We start from the raw sequence: 23,318 nt of genomic DNA on the forward strand, positions 1-23,318 counted from the left end.
TATTGAAATGAAAAAATGAAATCTAACCTGTAATGTTACAATCCATCTTCTTTTCTCTCAAATAGGACAGTTGTTTTTTGTTATTAACAGTTTCTTTAAGGTCAAGAGTTTGGGTTAGCACACACACAAATGCTGGAGTGGAACAGCCTCTATACACGCTGTACCAGCTTGATATCAAGAAAAATGCATCAGAACACGGTGTCTTTGAAGAAGATGTCATATACTTCAGTAGCAGGCCAGAGCTCACTCAGCTTGGGCTCAAGCCTAAACATGTACAAGAGCAGTTCTGGAAAACTCCCATCACATTCCAGTAACATTTTTTTTATTGCCCTTCAGATATATCTTACTCGTCTCAACTTTGTTTCAGAGCAGCGTAGGCAGTCACAGACATCTCCCAAGAGCGTTTGGGATAAGAATATAGCAGGATTAAATAATGGTAATATATTAGAGTCTTGTCTCATTATGAATGTTTTAAAAGATACTTCCCTGAAATGGCTTTATGTTTGGTGTGTCACTGGCAGAAAACAGATGTAGAATATGACTATCAGCTTTTTGGTTTGTTTTTCGTGGTTTTTTTTTTTTTTTTTTAATTTCTTTCCCCCTTGAAAAACATTAGAAAATTTTATGTTGGTATAAATCAAGGGGAAAAAAAAAAAGAGTATTTATGTGTTAATCCAAAACCCCTCCTGCTGTTGCTTTAAAATTAAAGCTGCAGGGTTACACCCTCAAAAGCCAGACATCAGACTGAAAACATGGGCTTCCCTTTATCCCAATGTATATGTGTTAAGATACAATTTAATTACAAGTTCACGTAACTATCATCACAGAGTCCTTTAGCCATCATGTCTGTATCTAACTTACAGCATGTTAAGAATCGATACTTTTTGTCCATTTTCTGGGTTATTGTTCCTGTAATTAACCAATTCTGTGGAAGAATTCCTATTTACAAAAACCAATTTAGTGTATGAAACTTGCAATATATTCCTCTATCTCGCTTAGTTCCTAAACTACAAAGAAATGAGAAACTTAAGAGAAATTGCTGGTTACATGAAAGGGAAATAAAAGTTTATCTTTCCAATTATGCCTGTGAAAACCATTAGGGTGACTTCATAGAATTCAATAAACATGAAAAACAGAGATTCTTCTAAATTTCTATTTCTTCTAAATATACTCTTCATGTGTTTTGACAGGTTTCCCACAAAGTTATTTCACAGAGAACAAGAATCTACCACTGTCAATAGGGATAAACAAAATTAAAATTCTCTATCCTACATTTCTTTAATGCTGCTTTTCAGGCCAGGTGATGAGGAAATCAGTTTTCAGTAAGTGGCTTATTTTGCTCCATGTGTTGCTTCTTATGAGCAGCAGGAGAGGAACCAGCCCTGGCAGGGTACTTTCGGTTTTGAATTTCTGCCTATATCAATTATTTTCTTTCTCCAAACCTTTTTCTTTTTCATTTCATACCAAGACTGTCTTTCAATCTTATTTGACTCATTCCCTTTAAAATATTCTCCTTTCCTTCATCCCATCATTCGGTCCCCTGGCCACCCACAATGCCAATTAACAGCAGTTAACTTGCATGACATTATAGGTAATATTAACAACAGCCATTAGTGGGAGAGTTGCCCTCAGCGAGACAGTGTGATATGTTGTTCAGGAGGATAATACCTCTCCAAGAAGATAAATTGTAAGTTGATGGGACCATCCTTCTGTAACTTGGACACAACTAGAAAAAATGTGGCTCTGTCAAAAATGGTCCCGTTTTGACTTCATGTTTCAGTTCAGACAGATTTGAGCAGCAATTTGACAGGTGAACTATTTCATGCATGATTTTATCCACAGTCTGAAGCACACTATCTTCCTCTTATCATCTTTTTCAAAATCACTAAGTCTTGATTTACCTTAATTTTTCTTATTTTCTCTGGCTGTCTTTCAAATTCCAAATCATAGATATCTGCAATGAAGGAATCTAAAGATCTGTTATGCTATTTTTTTTTAATAACTATTTACTACCCTTCGATATAAATGGATTGATTTAAACAACAACTAAAAGAGTTCCCAAACCTCACTGGTTAGTCCGTAAGTGTCCCTGCAAAATATGAAGAGAAGTTGGAAATAGAAGGTGCAACATCAAAAAGTTCTCATGTTTCACCAATATCTCATACAGAAAAAGTAGCGTAAAAAGATTCCAATTCCAATTAAGTATTTAGTACCAAACAGCCTAAAAGGGTCTGAACAGACTTCCTTCTGCATCTATTTCCTTTACTTTATATGGCTGCATGTTTAAAAAAAGAATTACTGAGATGTTTATAACATATGGTAACATACTTCTGGTTTTTAAGCACTACATTTTTCAATCAAAACCTTGCTTTAGCTTTAGGAACACGAAAAGTTTGTTTTACTACATTGTTGAAATACATAGCAGTTACAAAAAGAAATCCTACTCTTTGGAGAGCTACTGCACTGGGTTTTTCTGTTTGTCTATGGAGGTTTGACAAATCCCAACCATCCAGAGCAATCAACTTGCCCTGAAAAGCTCTGAACAACCCACTCATGTGAAGGAGGCAGCGGGAAAAGTGTCTAAAGACCAAATCAGCAAAGAAAGATGCTTCAGAAGATCATTACTGTTACTTTTTCATCCAAGCACTTCAAAATTTGTCATTAGTTTGAACTGAGCAAATGTTGGCTTACAAGGCAGTAATAAACAGTATTTACAGAGAGGCTTGTGAAGGCTTTCTCTTAATATCTCACATATTCTATCTACAGCTTATGCTGTATCACACCTCAGGCCCTTCTAAATCCCTGGTATTGCATCAGGCTTCCAGCTCTCTCAAATACAACACAAGTAGATGCACAATAGAAAAATCAGCATACAAAATTCTACTGCTTAATTTGGGGAGGTGTGAAGGGACCCTGAGATAGTGCTCATCCATTTCTGAAACAAGCTCTCACAACATCTTTAGCTTAATCATTTTCTCTTTTAAGGACGCTCGTTTAAGTGGTCTTATCAAAAATATGTCTTTTGAGTACAAAAATGCAAACAAATGCCATCATTTATACCCTTCACTGCAAAATAATGACAATGCCCTAAACCTATATAACTATTAAAGGAGGAAAATAAGTAAAAAATTATGATGTTCATGTTTGGCTTTCTTCAAATGTGTGTAATGACCAAAATAACAGGCTTTTAAAAAGATTTTAGTAGCTGTTTGTATTGCTCATGTCAGAAGTTCTTCCCACTTCTTCCAATTTGTTCTCATGTCTCGTAAATCTGAAGAATGAAAGATTTTCAATCAGATGATCATAAGATGCTGCTGCCACACTAAATGTTCTTTAAAAAAAAAAAAGATAGTAATTTTCACCCTTATTTTCCAAAATATTGAAAATTTCTAAGTGAAATAAGGCTTAATGCCATCTATATAACACAAATACCAGACACCAATGAGACTTTTGTGGAACTCCTGAACGATGAAAGAACAACATCTTTTTGAAGAACATCATCTTAATGTTCTTCAATATATTTTTCCAAAAATCCTTCAACCACAAGCATATTATTAAAGACACAATAATGCAAAGACCAACTGCAAATAACTATTAGTCCTTCATACTAATATACAGAAGTTTAAATAGACTGAACTTCACCAACATCTTTATCACAGAATTTTAGGATAGTTTGTTCTTTCTGTTTAGGGATAATTTATGCAGCATTTTGTCATGAAAGTGTCCAATTCATTTCAAGGAAAGAACTGATTAAGAATTCAGACAGAACTGCAGAATTTGGCTATCACTCAATATAAAAGCTTGCTTTAGATTTGGGTTAGGTTGGTTATTTCAGTCTATTCTGAAATTCCTTTTTTTTATGATATAAAAATAGGGGGATTAGGTAGGAGTAATATTCTTTAAACTAAAATATAATTCATCTGAAGGAGGGTATGACTAATATTTATAAAATGTATTTATAGGCCTCTGGCTCAATACTGGAGTGGAGACAGGCATACCCAAGAATAACCTGATATTGCAAATGTCGCTTCTGCTCATGAGCCATCAACTCAGAGTAATCAAAAAGAAGGTAATTTAGTGCAAAACAAGGTGATTCTCCTACTAAATGCAACTTCAATTGCTATAATCCACATACCATACATTAAAATACCACATACCACATTACCAAATACCACATACCATAACATTAAAATAGTATATTGGTTTACCATATACTACCTTCAGTAAACAACATCCTAAAAAAAATTTCTTGTATAATCATATTTTAAGTTTATTACAGTAGACAACAAAAGGATCTAAAAATTCACACACAAAAATGAAGTTTTTTAGACTATTAACAATGCATGGCTAATGCAATTAAAAAATCTTACTGAGTTACTTAGTGACATAAAAAATGGAAGAAAATAAAGACAAAAAGAGTATTGAAGAGATCTAGGCAGCGCTTTTGGTGAAAAGTAGGTGGCTTCTGAGTTTTGAAGAAACATTATGACAAAATAAACTACCTTAGCTCTCCTCCCCCCAGTATTTGTCAAATATGGACATATCTCAATTAGGAGTCTTGATTTAATTTGATGAAAATTTCCCATGCTGTCAATGGTATATTCAATTCTACAGCTAAACAACTCGTACACATTTTGTATGTTCAGAGCAGTTACCACTAAGCAGTATTTTTACAGACTACCAGCTAAACAGCGTTAATTGCATCATACTATCTCTATTATGGCTGACCAGTTTATTTGGAAGTGGGTTTAATTTCATTTCTGCATCATTACTAAAGTCATCAGATGATAGCAGGGAAGACTTCCTATTTCTTCACGATAGCACGCATTTATAGGAAAACACTTATGTCTGGTGGCAGAGTTCTGCATTAAACCAGTTCTTCAGATAATTAAAAAAATTAGATAGAGCTGCAGCGTATCTAATGTAATATTAGATATGTAAGCAGAGAGCATATTATAGGACCCCAAAACATCACAACATTTATTTACAGTTCAAATATTGTTCACATTGATAGTGAATGAAATACTTGTTTGCTACATGCTGGATAGGCTAAAAACATTAACTTTTTTGCATGCCATCCTTCGTAAAAATATGTCTGCATCACAAGATCCCATAACCTTACCTGAAATACCTAATTATTACATGAAAAAACTCTGGTTAGTGCCATGAAAGGGACAGAACAGGATTTACATGACAATGTAATGGTAGACAAATATCTCGGACAAAAGATTTTAGTCTACAGCTGTTAATATTACAGATTTCTAGAACATTAATTTTGCTTTAGTTGTTTAGCAAGGCCATGACTAAACTGCATATACTGAAAATAAGGCTGACTTCAGTCTTTTGGATCTATAGTACTATCATCTTTCATCCACTGTAATGTAACTGAATCCAGAAAATGTATAGATTTTAGATTTGTTTCATTATGTTTAAAAGACAGCTAATACTGCAGTTCATAGACCTTATTTTGCCTACTCTTTAGCCATCCCAAATTTCTAAGATAAATATGGAGTCCCTACTTATAAAAGACAATTTCTTCCTAGGGAGTAAATGAAATAGGGGAACCTTTTAACATCTACCCGTGTACAGGAGGGAGATTAGGTTGGTTCTCTGTTGGAGAAACTAAAATGAAGGACTATTTATGAAGTACTTGCAGCTTTGAATATAATAAACTGTAATGACAAGATACAAGTTAAAAAAAAAATCTTTTTGTTGAAACCACTTTTGTAAAACTGCTTTTTAATAACCCTCATAATGGCTGAATTAGAAGGACGCCAACTGAAGTCATTGATCCCACATAAAACAAACATTGCTTTTTCTTCTTAGCTTTGTTTTACAAGCTACATTATTTCCAGATGACGCTTGAGGGGCCTAGGAGTTTCAAGAATTAGATGCTTAAATAGACAGCTGCTTTCTATTTACCATATAAATCAAGGATAAATCAAAGAAGAATCTAAATATTGGACTTCACTTAGCCCATTATGGAGCACAAAGTGAGAAGGAAAAGAAAAAAGAAATCTAGAAATCTCATCACCCAAATGCAAAGTTTAATTCTCATTATTAAGATGAGAGAAAAACTCATTGACATTTGCAGAATTCCAAGCCTCCATGTAACACCAGCTCCGCACAGCAGGTAGATTTAACTGGATTGGTAAGGAGCCAGGAAAAGAGTCAGCTATGATTGGGAACTCTCTCAGTACTACCAGACTTTGCTACTGCAGACTATATATATATATATATATATACACACACACACATATACACATACACACATATATACACATACAGCTCACTGTATTCATATTCTTTACATTTTTCCCTTTGGATTGCCAACATGCATTTATTTCTATACCTTAACTAACACAGAAACAGCAGATTTTGGATAGGGGGGTTAAAAGATGGCTCTTCATATATTCACAGGAGTACATTTGTAAATATGAAAAGTCTAACACTACACTACATTGTTTCTATCACTGACAAAATTCTTCCACCATCGAAGTGCTGGTTAAGTGACAGTCCTATATATGAAATAATTGAAGATATCAGCACTAAGTGGGATTATTTTTAGAATTTTTCCTAACATGTTTAAGCTTCATCTGGATAAAACAATGCATTTTTTAATAGCCAAAATTTAGAAGGTAAAAAAAGTTAAACTGAAGTGAATTTTAGAATTTTTCCTATGTGGCTAGTAATCATCTTACCTACACTATTTTCTGTTCATATTATTCCATTAAAGCTACTGAAGGCTGTTGGTAAAATCCCCATGGATGGCAGAGAGAAGAACTCCCAGCAGACAGCAGCGTGGGGTGCTCAGAACCGTGACCCCTACCCTGGGTGTTTAGTGATTCTCAAAATGTGCTCCAAGGAGTTTTCATTTAACTACTAAGCCTTCACGCCCACCACCAGTAAACAAGAGTTTGGGCTCCCACTGCCATAAAATCCCTTGTCCCTGTGTTGCATTAGATGATGTGGAAATAAATTTAGAAAACCAAATCAAAAGCTATGTATCCAAATACAGACTCAAGTGATGATGCATGCCAAACTATTTGAATCTAAAACTATTCCTACATTTGATTTTCATTTTCCTCAATTTTTGCATTAAGCAATTTTTTTTTATTACATCAGCAAGAGAATTCTGAACCCCTGACATGAGCTTGCCAAAATTCAAAATTTACTCTCTTCTTCTCCATCCCCTCCCTTCCTAGAAATAGTTAAGGAGAATCTCTTGTTACCAGCCGTAGTATAACAAGCATTGAAGTGCTTAAAAATCATACACAATACCATGAAATCTATAAAAAGCAACTGTTTGGGTAGATGGTAGCTCCAACAACAGGTCTGATGTGTTACTTTCCAAGGGAAGTTAGCATGCCTCCAGTTATGCTGTTAAGTATCTATGATTTAACAAATTACATTAGGTTGTAATAAAATTACAAAGAAAATAATTGATAAGTTTACTTAAGTAATTTGTCTTGATTTGAACTGAAAGAAGCAAAATTCTCAATTATTTTATTACCAGTTTTCTTGTTTGTTAAAAATTTTCTAAAACATGCTTTCAATGAATGCAAGAAAGCAATAAAAAAACCTAACTGGATTTTTCCCATTTCTTCAAGCCTGGAGATAGGACAACTTGACCAAAGTGTGGTATTTCAAAACAGGTCATTGCTACTATGAAAATAATGCTTAATAATAAAGCTTATTAAACAACTAGTAAATGAAGTTGCATGAGAATTGGTCTAACCAAGGATCCTGTCTCTGAAGCAATGGTCTGATGACAGGGGGTTCTTCTCTCCTCCACGCTGGCTTCTCCATCCTGCTCCTGAATCCCACCATACTGACTAAAGTTTTATTAGGAAAGGACCAGAAAACTGGTCCAACCTTAATAAACAAAACAACTTGCTCTTTTCTTTTTTAAAACCCAGAAAACCTCAACAAGAACAATATAAAATCCAGCTGGGTCAGTTCCTTATTCTAGTTCACAGCAAAATACCTGCAGCTTTGTTGGTACACCAGAGACCTGATGGTAGTCTGCAGCAGATAGATACTCACAAAAAACCCATAAGAAACATAGTAAAGGAGGATCCCAGTATATTCTTACCACCATCAATAACCAGCAGCTTGGGGACTGTATATTAGGTCAAAAACTTAGAGTAGAAACAGTACTACTGCTTGAGCACTCAGAAATTAAGAGATGCCTATCTCATCCAATCTCCATTTGTTGCCTTTGTGTGTGTGTTACGGCACGGGCACACTGTGCCACCGCACTCAAAGCCACAGCACCTCTCCATCATACGATGTTCACAACAGACAGGGCTCAATTGAAGATCACTGATGCTGCCTTTTTCCTTCCATATCCTTCCTGGCCCTAAGGAGGAACACACAGTATTGACCATAATTTGCTTTTTGAAGTCTAGTACTCACAAATGAGTAGAAAGGCTCAAGACAAGACCATAAGCAACACCTAGAATAATTTTATGTACAATTTAACCCTTGTGACCTAGGTACTGTGCAAATTCACTTTTGGATTACAGAACACAGTAAGAAAAAAATAATTTATAAATGAAAAGTGAATTAAAAATAATGAGAAATGCATTTTTAAAACACATATTTGGTCTAAATGAAACTTGTGAAGAGAATAGCTTACTCAGCAACCCTCCTCCTCTCTAGACATAAACCTGGGCAAAGCAGGCAATCTCAGAATCATCCCTTTCTTTAGCTCCACTCTGGGATACAGTGGTAGAACAGGCTTCAGGACTTCAGACACTTAAGTTATCTCAGTTCCTAGATTCTTTGCTCTTCTTACAGACAGCACAAACATGGGCTTTCAGAAGCAGAGTATGCTGAAGTAAATGAAATCTGGCATCAACTTTTATTTAGTCAACTGCCTATGCCTCAGATTGAGCTGGAACATGAGCAATTTGGAGAAGAAAAAAAAAAAAGCCATGCATAAAAGTATACATTCTTCTTTCAAAATACAAGCAATGAACTTCAGTGATTTTACTCTTCCCTACAGCAATCTTTCCAACTGCTGTCCTTCTCCCCTCCCTCCCTAGATCATACCAACAAAAAAAGGGAAGAAATTCAGTGAAGTATCTAAGTTTCTGGGCTGCACTCCAGAGTGCTTCCCCAGCACTGCTCCATAAACTGCATTTCTCAGCTGTCTCCATCTGTAAGGGGATAACTGTGTTCAGCGAGCACTTGGGTCTTTCCTTAGCTGCAGTATATAGTTCACATCCAGTAAGTTAAAAAGAAGTCCAAAAATCTAGAAAATAGTTTTCAAGCACCAAATTCATACACACACTGAAATATATACACATATATACCCCCACATATATGTAAATATATGCCTGTGTGTGTGCACATATATATTTATTTACATATGCCCTTCTACAAGCATGTGTGTATCATGCTGTTTTCTTTGCTCTGAACAGTAGGGATGGTAATTTGTTTGCCTAGGGAAGAAAATACAAGGGTCTCTTTTCATAAATCATAAATGGTTTAGGTGGGAAGGGACCTTTAAAGGTCATCTAGTCCAACCCCCCTGCAATGAGCAGGGACATCTTAAACTAAATATCAATATCCTCCTTCTGACAACAGGCCACATACAACTGCAGTCCCCGCATTAGGAATATAAGTTAGTGTTAAAAAATTTCAGCCCTATTCTCTAGGCATCTGAAGATGCTTGACAGTTATTTAACCAAGACCACACAATGTCTCAGAGGTTAGTTTCAAGTACACAGCCTTTAGCAGCAATTCCAGCTTATGGAGCCCCTGTGCCCATAAACCCTGTCCCAAGCACTCACTCCAACCCCTCTGGGCTGCATGCTATGCAGAACTATCTCATAATACGATATGGTATGGTGTTATGGTGTCCTGGTTTCGGCTGGGATAATTTTCTTCCTAGTAGCTGGTATAGTGCTGTGTTTTGGATTTAGGATGAGAATAATGTGATAACACACCGATGTTTTAGTTGTTGCCAAGCAGTGCTTATACTAAATCAAGGACTTTTCAGCTTCCCGTGCTCTGCCAGGTGCACAAGAAGCTGGGAGGGGGCACAGCCAGGATAGTTGATCCAAACTGGCCAAAGGGCTATTCCATACCATATGGCATCATGCCCAGTATAGAAACTGGGGGGAGTTGGCTGGGGAGCAGCAATCGCTGCTCGGGGATGGGCTGGACATCAGTCAGTGGGTGGTGGGCAATTGCATTGTGCATCACTTGTTCTGTACATTCTTTTATCATTATTATTATTTTCTCTTCCTCTGCTGTCCTATTAAACTGTCTTTATCTCAACCCACGGGTTTTAATTTTTTTTTCCCAATTCTCTCCCCCGTCCCACGGAGGGGGGAGGGAGGGTGAGTGAGCAGCTGTGTGGTGCTTAGTTGCTGACTGGGTTTAAACCACAACATATGGTATGATATATCTCAGGTATGAAAAGCCATCACCTCCACCAAAGCAGCCTCCCTTTGCCCTGGAAGTCAACTGAAGCACCATAGCTCTCCAGGACAGCTCAATAAAGAGCCACAAGACCACAGGAGGAATTTGAACACATAGCAGTGTAATTGCTTAAGCTGGAACTGGGCATGACACCAGGGTTAATCACCTCTGACAAATACAGCTGTCGTGGTTTAGCCCCAGATGGCAACTAAGCACCACACAGCCGCTCGCTCACTCCCCCCACAGTGGGATGGGGGAGAGAATCGGAAGAGTAAAAGTGAGAACACTCGTGGGTTGAGATAAGGACAGTTCAATAGGGAACGCAAAAGCCGCACGCGCGAGCAAAGCGAAGCAAGGAATTCATTCACTACTTCCCATGGGCAGGCAGGTGTTCAGCCATCTCCAGGAAAGCAGGGCTCCATCACGCGTAACGGTTACTTGGGAAGACAAACACCATCACTCCAAATGTCCCCCCCTTCCTTCTGCTTCCCCAGCTTTATATACTGAGCATGACGTCATATGGTATGGAATAGCCCTTTGGTCAGTTTGGATCAACTATCCTGGCTGTGCCCCCTCCCAGCTTCTTGGGCACCTGGCAGAGCATGGGGAGCTGGGAAAAAAAGTCCTTGACAAGTGTAAATACCACTTAGCAACAGCCAAAACATCGGCGTGTTATCAATATTACTAAAACCCAAAACACAGCACTACACCAGCCACTAGGAAGGAAATCAACTCTATCCCAGCCGAAACGAGGACAACAGCCCAAAGAGCATTATCAATCACAACACTCAGAAACGTTCAATGCATCCAAAATACTACAGTCCTCACAACTGTGGATGCCCCTACACCATGAGTCCCTACTGCTCCAGAAGCAAACCCATGGGAAATGGCCATCAAATCCTCTCCAAGGTGTTTGAAGTCTCAGGGGCTTTCAGTTGTTCATGCCCATGCAGATCAAAGAGCTTTATCCAGCCTGTGTATCACCTTATCAGACAAACAGAAGTGGGATCTCCTGCTCTTTAACCACAAACTAACTTGAGGGGGTTCTTGCTGAAATGTTTCAAGTTCCAAAAATTAAAGGTCAGATAGCAACTTCTGGGAGAGAAATCAAAAGCCCTAAAACCACAGGTGTCATAAGGACACCTTTACATGAATTAGGGCATGGTAAAGCAGCAGGAATACACAGGAAAAACCTGCAACTGATTCATTTGCTCTATAAACCCACGTGTCTCTGAACAACAAAATGCCTGTAGTTTGTATGGTACATGTCAACAATAATAACTAAAAGATGCAGGTTAAGAAACCTGGTTAGTTAAATTAAATTTAAGTCATTAAACTATTATATCAAATTATCTTTTTAGGTACTTTTATACTTAATGTTAGAGTAATACAATAGTAAAGTCTCAGACAGGCATGTCCTGGAACATGTATTAACACTGAGAATAAGAGTTGTTACATTTGCATCCTCAAAAATCCAGAGCAACTGATAAATCAACTTTTTTTTTATACGGTATTACAGTGAGAGTTCAAATGAGTACAAACCAAAGATACTTCAATAGTACAAAGATATTATTCAAGTCCTTGGAAGATGTCTCCTTCTTGTACCAAAACTAGAGATTTTCCAACAAGCCGTGCAATTAAATTAAAAAATTGTTGCCTATTTGGGGGTATTGGCTCAGTAAACTGAAGGAAACTGTATGGATCCATCTGTTCAGAACATACCAATTTACCCCATGACTGCAGTACTGCCCCAAAGGCTCGCTGGGAATTGTTCACTGAGAATCATCTGTAGGCATTTTAACATATTGTGGATGCCAAAGCCCTGTTCTTAAAAATAATGTTTTTAACTGTATGATTTAAATATCCTGAAATACAAATGGCTTGAGAATTGCAAGTTGACAGTGTACAGTAAGTCTCTTAGCTATGAATAGCTGCGGTTTTGTTTTGCCATTTGTAAGGGTAAATTTTTTTTTTTTTTAAAGACATTTCAAACATGACATCATTCATACAGGTTCCTGTATTTTGGTGTTGGTGGTTGCTTAGCTGTCACACATTTTGATAAATCTTTGCAGATTTAGGAATGTACCACTTCTATTTTGAAGCACCTACTAAAACATTAAGTTAGATAACTCACATAATCAGGAAGCGGAGAGTCATTTGAACCGAGGGAAGCTCTTAAGGACTGCGTGGCTTGCTCCAGCACTTTGTTGTGTTTTTTAGACAACAAAGAAAATAAACTGGAGGGGAAAAAAAGGAAAAAATATTAAAATACCTTCACAATAATGTCCTGAAATAGTTACACTATCCAGTCAGAAGAGATGTTTTATTATACACACAAACTTGAATAAAGAGATTTTTAGAATGCAATGCACAATAGTTATCAAATATTTATTTAACATATGGGCTAAGCAACAGCAGAATTTGAATTATAAATATTCTATACAATAAACGATGTGAAGAACATCATATGTTCATGGTTAAATTCTTAAAAGTCAAAATGTAACAGAAGGAATGGTATACATGCAATTTTAGTTCATAACTAGTACGTGTTCGCTAAAATGCAATTTTTAGGTGCAGCACCTCAAACAATATATTGCAATATTATCCTTAAGCATCTTATGCATTATTTATTTCAATAACCTAATTGCTTAGTGTCATGGTTTCTGCTGAGATAGAGTTAATTTTCTTCCTAGTAGCTGGTATAGTGCTGTGTTTTAGATTTTAGTATGAGAATAATATTGATAACATGCTGATGTTTTGGCTGTCGCTAAGTGGTGTTTACACTGGGCAAGGACTTTTCAGCTTCCCCTGCTCTGCCAGGTGCACAAGAAACTGGGAGGGGGCACAGCCAGGATAGTTGACCCAAACTGGCCAAAGGGCTATTCCATACCATAGGATGTCATGCCCAGTATATAAACTGGGGGGAGTTGGCCGGGGGGTAGCGATCGCTGCTTGGGGACTGGCTGGGCATCGGTCGGTGGGTGGTGAGCGGTTGTATCATTTTTAAATTTTTATTTTTTTATTTTTTTCTTTCTTTTTCCCTCCCTTGGGTTTTGTTCCTCTCTCTCTCTTGTTGTTTTCCTTCTCATTACAATTCATTATTATTACTACTATTAGTTTGTTCCAATTATTAAACTGTTCTTATCTCAACCCACGAGTTTTCTTACTTTTGCTCTTCCGATTCTCTCCCCCATCCCACTGGGGGGGAGGGTGAGCGAGCGGCTGTGTGGGGCTTAGTTGCCGACTGGGGCTAAACTACAACAGTCCTTTTTGGCGCCCAACGTGGGGCACGAAGGGTTTGAGATAATAGCAGATTAACCAGAGCGTATTAAGGAATTTAGATATGTTAGTAGTTGTGGGACGCGATATTGATCCATCTGTTCCTAGCATTGGTTTACCTGATCTGCACCATGCTCATTTTTTTGCTGTACATGTTCAAGACCGGTGTTGGTTTTTGCAGTTTGCTGTGCTCTGCAGTGATTAGTGATGTTTTGCCTGTGAGATTTGTTATTAAAACAGTGACCTTGGGTGTATTTTGGTATCTAAGTGCAGTACTGAAACCGTTACTGTATGTCGGGTATTACCTCATGGAGACAATTAGCAATTATACCTCTTCCTCCGAGAGGTTTTTTATGGAGGAAATGCAGAGTGGCACCTTCACTACTTTCTTCTACAATGTTTCCTCCTTTGTTACAATAACTTTTCAGTATTTTGAACATCCTTGGGTAGTTAAGATACATCTATTGGTATTGCTTGGGAATATTGTTTTGGTTTTGTCCAAGGTTAGTAAGGAATTTAAGAACATTATCCAGAGATCTGCCCCAAGGCTGGATAGTTATGAGTGGCAGGGTGTGTGGGATAGCATGGGCAAATGCCTAGGACGATGGGCACCTCCAGTGTTTTGGAACTTCACCCCTGAACAAGTGCAGAATCCTGAAAAATTAGTAGACTATTTGGAAAAAGTATGTTGTCACCCTGGCAATTCTAAGGAGATACAAATCACTGCAATGTGCTGGGGCCTGGCCCATGCCTACCGAGCCCTGTTCAACACTATTCAGAACCCTCAAGGATCTGGTGACAAAATGACAGGCACCGCGGCTACTGTAGCCCCTCCTGCAACAGGCACTGCGGCTGCTCCGGACAACTCTGTTACAAGCACTGCGGTTCAACCAGGGAACCAACCCATGTCAGTATCAGTCACCCCTATACATAAGAAGAAATCCTGGAAGCAAAAGTCAGCTCGTTTAGAAAGGGAAGATGAAAGAGCAGGGCCATCACAAGGAGAGGAAGAGGAAGAACTTGTGGATGAGACGGAAACCACCTGATCCCTATCCCTGAGTGAGCTGCGAGATATGCGAAAAGATTTCAGCCGTCATCCAGGGGAGCACATTGTCACCTGGCTGCTCCGATGCTGGGATAGTGGGGCCAGTAGCCTGGAATTAGAGGGTAAGGAAGCCAAACAGCTGGGATCCCTTTCTAGGGAAGGGGGCACTGACAAAGCAATTGGAAAAGGGGCACCAGCCCTCAGCCTCTGGAGGCGACTCCTGTCAGCTATGAAGGAAAGATATCCCTTCAAGGAAGATGTTGTATATCGCCCCGGGAAATGGACCACAATGGAGAGAGGTACCCAGTACCTGAGGGAATTAGCTGTGCTGGAAGTGATTTATGGTGACCTGGACGATGTGTGGTCACCTACAGATCCAGATGAGGTCCAGTGCACAAGACCTACGTGGCGGAAGTTGGTACAGAACACACCATTGTCATGTGCCAACTCATTGGCAATACTGACCTGGAAAGACGGAGAGGGTCCAACAGTGAATGAAGCTGCTAGTAACCTCCGGGAATACGAAGAAAGTATCTCTTCCTCCCTTGTCTCAGCTGTGGAGAAACTGTCCCGGGAGGTCCAGCAACTCAAAGAGGATAGGTCCTACTCCCCACCTGTACAGACCAGTGTCTCAGCTATTAGGAGTCAGCGTTCCTCTGCTCAAGAGAGAGGATATAGAGGGTACACACCACGGGGCACCTTATGGTTTCACCTGCATGACCATGGAGAGGACATGAGGAAGTGGGATGGAAAACCTACCTCGACCCTAGAGGAACGGGTACATGAGTTGCAAGGAAAAACAATCACCAAAGGGAGTTCTTCCAGGAAAATTGCTGCTCTGGTTTCCAGCGGACAGTTCCCCAGACAGAGTAAAAGGGCTGATCTTACTCCTGATTTTAATGAAGGAGCTCCTGGCTCATATGTACAAGAAATGGGTAATGAATACTATGACCAGGATTAGGGGGGCCCTGCCTCCAGCCAGGCGGAGGAAAGGGACAACCAGGTTTACTGGACTGTGTGGATTCGATGGCCTGGCACATCAGACCCCCAGGAGTATAAGGCCCTAGTAGACACCGGTGCACAGTGTCCCCTGATGCCATCAAGCTATACAGGGGCAGAACCCATCTGTATTTCTGGAGTGACAGGGGGATCCCAACAGCTGACTGTATTGGAGGCCGAAGTGAGCCTAACTGGGAATGAGTGGCAAAAGCACCCCATTGTGACTGGCCCAGAGGCTCCGTGTATCCTTGGCATAGACTACCTCAGGAGAGGGTATTTCAAGGACCCAAAAGGGTACCGGTGGGCTTTTGGTGTAGCTGCCTTGGAGAAGGAGGAAATTAAACAGCTGTCCACCTTGCCTGGTCTCTCAGAGGACCCTTCTGTTGTGGGGTTGCTGAGGGTCGAAGAACAACAGGTGCCAATTGCTACCACAACAGTGCACCGGAGGCAATATCGTACGAACCGAGACTCCCTGATTCCCATCCATAAGCTGATTCGTCGACTGGAGAGCCAAGGAGTGATCAGTAAGACTCGTTCACCTTTTAACAGTCCCATATGGCCAGTGCAAAAGTCTAATGGAGACGAGTGGAGACTAACAGTAGACTATCGTGGCCTGAATGAAGTCATGCCGCCACTGAGTGATGCCGTGCCAGACATGCTGGAACTGCAATATGAACTGGAGTCAAAAGCAGCCAAGTGGTATGCTACAAGTGATATCGCTAATGCGTTTTTCTCAGTCCCTTTGGCAGCAGAGTGCAGGCCACAGTTTGCTTTCACTTGGAGGGGCGTTCAGTACACTTGGAATCGATTGCCCCAGGGGTGGAAACACAGCCCTACCATTTGCCATGGACTGATCCAGACGGCACTGGAACAGGGCGAAGCTCCAGAACATCTGCAATACATTGATGACATTGTCGTGTGGGGCAATGCAGCAGAAGAAGTTTTTGAGAAAGGGAAGAAAATAGTCCAGATCCTCCTGAAAGCCGGTTTTGCCATAAAACCAAGTAAGGTCAAGGGACCTGCACAGGAGATCCAGTTTCTAGGAATAAAATGGCAAGATGGACGTCGTCAGATCCCAATGGATGTGATTAACAAAATAACAGCCATGTCTCCACCAACTAGCACAAAGGAAACACAAGCTTTCTTAGGCGTTGTGGGTTTTTGGAGAATGCATATCCCAAATTATAGTCTGATCGTAAGCCCTCTCTATCGTGTGACTCGGAAGAAGGATTTCCAATGGGGCCCTGAGCAACGACAAGCCTTTGAACAAATTAAACGGGAGATAGTTCATGCAGTAGCCCTTGGGCCAGTCCGGGCAGGGCCAGATGTAAAGAATGTGCTCTACACGGCAGCTGGGGAGAATGGCCCTACCTGGAGCCTCTGGCAGAAAGCACCAGGGGAGACTCGAGGTCGACCCCTAGGGTTTTGGAGTCGGGGATACAGAGGATCTGAGGCCTGCTATACTCCAACTGAAAAAGAGATATTGGCAGCATATGAAGGGGTTTGAGCTGCTTTGGAAGTGGTTGGTACTGAAGCACAGCTCCTCCTGGCACCCCGGCTGCTGGTGCAGGGCTGGATGTTCAAAGGGAGGGTCCCCTCTACACATCATGCAACTGATGCTACGTGGAGTAAGTGGGTTGCACTGATCACACAACGGGCTCGAATAGGAAACCCCAATCACCCAGGAATCTTGGAAGTAATTATGGACTGGCCAGAAGGCAAAGATTTCGGAATATCACCAGAGGAGGAGGTGATGCGTGCTGAGGAGGCCCCACTGTACAATAAACTACCAGAAAATGAGAAGCAGTATGCCCTGTTCTCTGATGGGTCCTGTCGTATTGTAGGAAAGCATCGGAGATGGAAAGCTGCTGTATGGAGTCCTACATGACAAGTGGTAGAAACTGCTGAAGGAGAAGGTGAATTGAGCCAATTTGCAGAAGTAAAGGCCATCCAGCTGGCTTTAGACATTGCTGAATGAGAAAAGTGGCCAGTGCTCTATCTCTGTACTGACTCATGGATGGTGGCAAATGCCCTGTGGGGGTGGTTGCAGCAATGGAAGCAGAACAAACCCATCTGGGCTGCAGCACTGTGGCAAGATATTGCTGCCTGGGTAGAGAACCTGCTTGTCAAAGTACGTCACGTAGATGCTCATGTACCCAAGAGTCAGGCCACTGAGGAACATCAAAACAACCAGCAGGTGGATCAGGCTGCTAAGATGGAAGTGGCTCAGGTGGATCTGGACTGGCAACATAAGGGTGAATTCTTTATAGCTCTGTGGGCCCATGACCCCTCAGGCCATCAAGGAAGAGATGCAACATAGAGATGGGCTCGTGATCGAGGGGTGGACTTGACCATGGACACTATTGCACAGGTTGCCCATGAATGTGAGACATGCGCTGCAATTAAACAAGCCAAGCAGTTAAAGCCTCTCTGGTATGGAGGGTGATGGCTGAAATATAAATATGGGGAGGCCTGGCAGATCGATTATATCACACTCCCACAAACCCGCCAAGGCAAGCGCTATGTGCTTACAATGGTGGAAGCAACCACCGGATGGCTGGAAACATATCCTGTGCCCCATGCCACCGCCCAGAACACTCTCCTGGGCCTTGAAAAGCAAGTCCTATGGCGACATGGAACCCCAGAAATAATTGAGTCAGACAACGGGACTCATTTCCGAAACAACCTCATAGACACCTGGGCCAAAGAGCATGGCATTGAGTGGGTATATCACATCCCCTGTCATGCACCAGCCTCCGGGAAAATCGAACGATACAGTGGGCTGTTAAAGACTACACTGAGAGCAATGGGTGGTGGGACATTCAAACCTTGGGATACACATTTAGCAAAGGCCACCTGGTTGGTCAACACTAGGGGATCTGTCAATCGAGCTGGCCCTGCCCAATCAAAACTTTTACGCACTGTAGAAGGGGATAAGGTCCCTGTAGTGCACATAAAAAACATGCTGGGGAAGACAGTCTGGGTTACTCCTGCCTCGGGCAAAGGCAAGCCCATTCGTGGGATTGCCTTTGCTCAAGGACCCGGGTGCACTTGGTGGGTAATGCGAGAGGATGGGGAAGTCCGCTGTGTACCTCAAGGGGATTTGATTTTGGGTGAGAATAGCCAATGAACTAAATGGTATGATGGTAATTGCTATATAATACTGTATGTCATCTCTTTTATGGTGGCTATATGCCATATCAATGGTATTTCAGTGAGAATCTCCCAGATTAATGAAGAATGAACTTTGCTGAAATCTAGCAAAGTGCAGCAGTGATGGAACCAGAACTGGCTTCAGCATGCAACAATCCGACACCACACACCCTCTCTCCTGCCCTGAAGGGCTGTTATGACAGATGGAGCCCAAGGTCATGGACTACATGAACTTAAACATTTTAGAAGGATGGCCCATGGACCAGGGGAATGATAGCTGTGTGTACATATATATATATATATATCAAGAGACAGGAAAAGTGGTGGTGATTAATTTTATTAGAAAGGGTAGAACCTGGGCATGATGTAAATGGTATAGAATAAGGGGTGGTACTGTCCTGGTTTCGGGTGGGATAGAGTTAATTTTCTTCCTAGGAGCTGGTATAGTGCTGTGCTTTGGATTTTAGTATGAGAATAATGTTGATAACACACTGATGTTTTGGCTGTTGCTAAGTGGTGTTTACACTGGGCAAGGACTTTTCAGCTTCCCATGCTCTGCCAGGTGCACAAGAAGCTGGGAGGGGGCACAGCCAGGATAGTTGATCCAAACTGGCCAAAGGGCTATTCCATACCATATGATGTCATGCCCAGTATATAACTGGGGGAGTTGGCCGGGGGGTAGCGATCGCTGCTCGGGGACTGGCTGGGCGTCGGTCAGTGGGTGGTGAGCGGTTGTATCATTTTTTATTTATTTTTTTTTCTTTCTTTCTTTTTCCCTCCCTTGGGTTTTGTTCCTCTCTCTCTCTTGTTGTTTTCCTTCTTATTACAATTCATTATTATTATTATTATTATTTTGTTCCAATTATTAAACTGTTCTTATCTCAACCCAGGAGTTTTCTTACTTTTGCTCTTCCGATTCTCTCCCCCATCCCACCGGGGGCGGGGGGAAGTGAGCGAGCGGCTGCGTGGTGCTTAGCTGCCGGCTGGGGCTAAACCACGACACTTAGTACAGGAAGAATCCAAGTATATGACAGAAGCTTTGGGTATTTGGAGGCTGAGTTTTTGCATTTTACTACTATATATTATTTTCAAATTTATTTTAACTTAAGTCAAGGAATAAAGCATTACCTTAGCTTTATAAATAATCTGTTCACAGAGGTCCCATATACATACAGAGAAATAAACTTTTTTTTTTTTGTGCACTTTGAAAAAAAGCATGGCAATGACACTCATAGAGGCTGGTATAATCAGATATATAAGGAGAATGTAACTTGACTGCAAAGGTGGAAGGAGAGATGAGAAGTAAGCAGAAGCAGTGGACAAAGGCCACCAGCTACCACTCAGCAGCTTCAAGGAGTCAGATACTTCTGTAAAGCTGCTGGATACCTCAAACATTGCTTTCAATTCACAGATAATCCACTTTCCCTCCTCCCCATATTGGTATAGGTCATATGTTTTAAGGATTTCTGTATTTAAAAACATTCTTCTGGCTTCTTTTTTGAGCATTACAGGACTCCTATCAGGCTTTCCTAGGATGACTGTGTTGGTCCTTAGAGGGTAAAAAGGCTGCCTTGAGAAATAAGCACTAACAAAATTCACTAATGCCTGAGTATCTTGCTCTTGGAGTTGGTGACACTTGGGACAAGGAGCAGTGGCAGACTTCTTGTTCACCAGATCATTTAGAAAATATTAAAACCAGTTTAGTAATTAAAAAATTAAGTGGCAAAATACTACCTCAGTGTTATATTCTAGATAGTCTCTATTTCTTGGAACTGGAGGACAGCTTCAGAGCTTGGAGGCATGCGCTTGGAAAGCTTTTCTGCCTCAAGAAATGAAGCATTTGAAGAAGTCCTCTTAATTTTTTTACTTAAAATATATCATTGATATTGTATCCTTCACAGACAGTAGGAGTAGATTCCTCAGAGTACCAGTGCTTATCCCCTTGTTGCTAGTCAAGAGCCTCAGGAAAAGGCTTTTCCAACACTTACCACCACCACAAAGAATTAGTTACGCTTCTCAAGCCCAAATCTTACCTCTTGAGAGCCAATTCAATGAATTCCACCATTTCCCAACACCTCTTCAGTCAGGTATTTCTTAGAACAGATTAACAGCTTCCTTTTAAGGACAACCTTCGCCACACTTAAGGCATCTAATTAACCTGTGTGAGAGCCCCTGGGTAGGTTGTACCATCCGCAAGGTTCAGCCAGAGTCTGCCAGCATGAGGAACAGGCTCGAGATGGCACGGCCAAAACCAGGGTCGGTACCATGGCTGCCCAACTCCCAGTCCCACTAGGACGCTATCGCTGAGGTGGTGATAATCGCAACTGGACTGATACGGCAAGAACGTCGGATGAGATTACAAGACCTCCGTGGTGGTTACGAGGGCTGAGAACATTTGGTGTTTTCAGAAGAACACAATAGGATAACACAATATATCTGATGTCATAAAAACTGGAATCTTATTTTTTCCTTCATGCTATCCAACAGAGCCTTGATAAGATGTGTCATTCCTGGGACCAAATGCCAACCTCCCGCTAATTCACAGCTATTAGTCAAAACCACTAGAACATTCCCTGTTAAAAAGGGAAGAAGGAACAAGAAGTAAGATATATTACTAGGCTTTTCCACCTTTTCCCCCCTCCCATAATCTGCTATTGTATTCAGAGACTGAAGTTTTTGTTCAAATCAAAATTTGGATTTGCAAACTGGTCCTTGGTCTGAAACAGCAGCACTACTTTTCAAATCATTGGTATTTTTGAAGGCTCAGATTTCAGAGATACTGTGATCAGCACCATCTAGTGCTATGGAGACAGAATAATCAGTTAAAACCAACCTGGTGATGCTTATGGGACAGGGGTGCAGCAAGAAAAGGTTAAATCTGGTGTCTGTCTGCTTCAGAAGATATAGAGAATTTCACAAAGAGGAAGAATTTGGAATAAAAAGGATTTCCAACTATTAGATTCTTCTCCAAAATACATAAAGCATTTTGGCTATAAAGGAAATTTAAATATAGATAAAGAAGTGGGATCAGGATTTTGAAAAGTGCATTTATTCAATACATGTGAAGAGGAAAATGCACATACATTGGTATTCCGCATGGAATCAGAATAGCGAAGAGCAAATTTATTTTCTCTGGCAGAAGCGCAGAGAACTGGGAAAAAGAAGGAGAAAGGAAAAGGATGGAAGACTATTTCTTTATATCTTATTTTTGCTTCCTTAAATATTTTCCTTTTTTTTTTTTTAATTAAGTGTAATGTAACTAAACTAGAGTTCTTGTTTATGGCATAAGCAAGCCCTTGGTCACTGATTTCTATTTCCAAAGCAGCAGCAAGGGGGTAAGCTCTATTATACGTTGTCTTTGGCACCAGGGCTTCCCTTTGCAAAGTTTTGCTTTCCTGCCACAGCTCATCACCTTTGCACCTGTGCTGAGACACTTCTTTGTGGGACCGCTGCCCAGAACACCAATATTCGGGTTAAAAAACCTCAACACAATTCTCTTCATAAATTTGTTATCCTTCTCAAAGAACCATCCCTTAGAGGAGCATGAGGGCAGGGACACGTAGGCAGGAATTTTTCATACTAAAAATAAAAACATATAGAACCGCACCCATAGCAAACTCAAAGAGCTCCACAGAAACACTACAACTAAAAAGAAAAAATTAAGGCCAGATACTGTGATTAACTGATGAATTTGGAGCTCCGAAGGAAGTAGCGTTGCCTGAAATGGTGTAAAACTTCACCACCAAGTAATTCACTTATTATGCCTCTATCTCTATCTCTGAAAACCACCTTGATAAATATCAACTTCATTTTTAAAGTATCAGAACAGATTTAGTTACAATCCTCAAAAGGCATTTGCATGAAATTTAGCTCATAAATATCTTTTATCACCAACAAACTTTGCCTTCTAAGGGAGATGCATGATTTTTGCAGCAGTCACATCTTCAGTGTCTGTAAGGTTTTGGGTTTATTTTGATTTTTAAGGCATGAATAATGCAATTTAAAAAAGGCAACAATGTTTTACAACAAGGTTGTTCCCCTCCCCACAACCAGGTACAAGAGACAAATGCCAGTTCATGCAGAGGTAGAAATTAAGACTGTCTCCCAAATTTCCCTCACATGTCTTAGTCACACTTCTATTTTTGCCCCACTAAAAATCAAGCTGAGATCAAATTGAAAAACATGTACACTATGTGGTCACGGAGGGCAGCCTGCACAGGTTGACAAGAATACAGTTTTCTACCAGAATACTTTTCCTCTTTCTTCCGTTCTTCTCCATCGACTGTCAGACAGACTATGGAGCTTGACAGCCCTTTGATCTCACCCATTACAGACATTTTATAATAGTAACAAATTATGTTCGGAACAATGAAAGTGTGTTAGTACCTCAACCCATCTCTCACTCACA

At 40.5% G+C, this 23,318-nt stretch overlaps 1 protein-coding gene across 4 annotated transcripts in view; it reads right to left on the reverse strand.

Annotated features, from left to right (window-relative positions):
* Window positions 1-23,318, reverse strand: part of DYM (dymeclin) — a 297,267-nt gene that overhangs the window by 56,589 nt on the left and 217,360 nt on the right. For all 4 annotated transcript variants that reach the window (XM_075488866.1, XM_075488867.1, XM_075488869.1 and 1 more), the window contains one exon: window positions 12,569-12,671. In XM_075488866.1, coding sequence (XP_075344981.1) covers window positions 12,569-12,671 — 103 coding nt within the window. The remainder of the gene's footprint in view (window positions 1-12,568; window positions 12,672-23,318) is intronic.

The sequence above is a fragment of the Mycteria americana genome (genome assembly GCF_035582795.1).
Source record: "Mycteria americana isolate JAX WOST 10 ecotype Jacksonville Zoo and Gardens chromosome Z unlocalized genomic scaffold, USCA_MyAme_1.0 Scaffold_18, whole genome shotgun sequence".
Taxonomy (NCBI): domain Eukaryota; kingdom Metazoa; phylum Chordata; class Aves; order Ciconiiformes; family Ciconiidae; genus Mycteria; species Mycteria americana.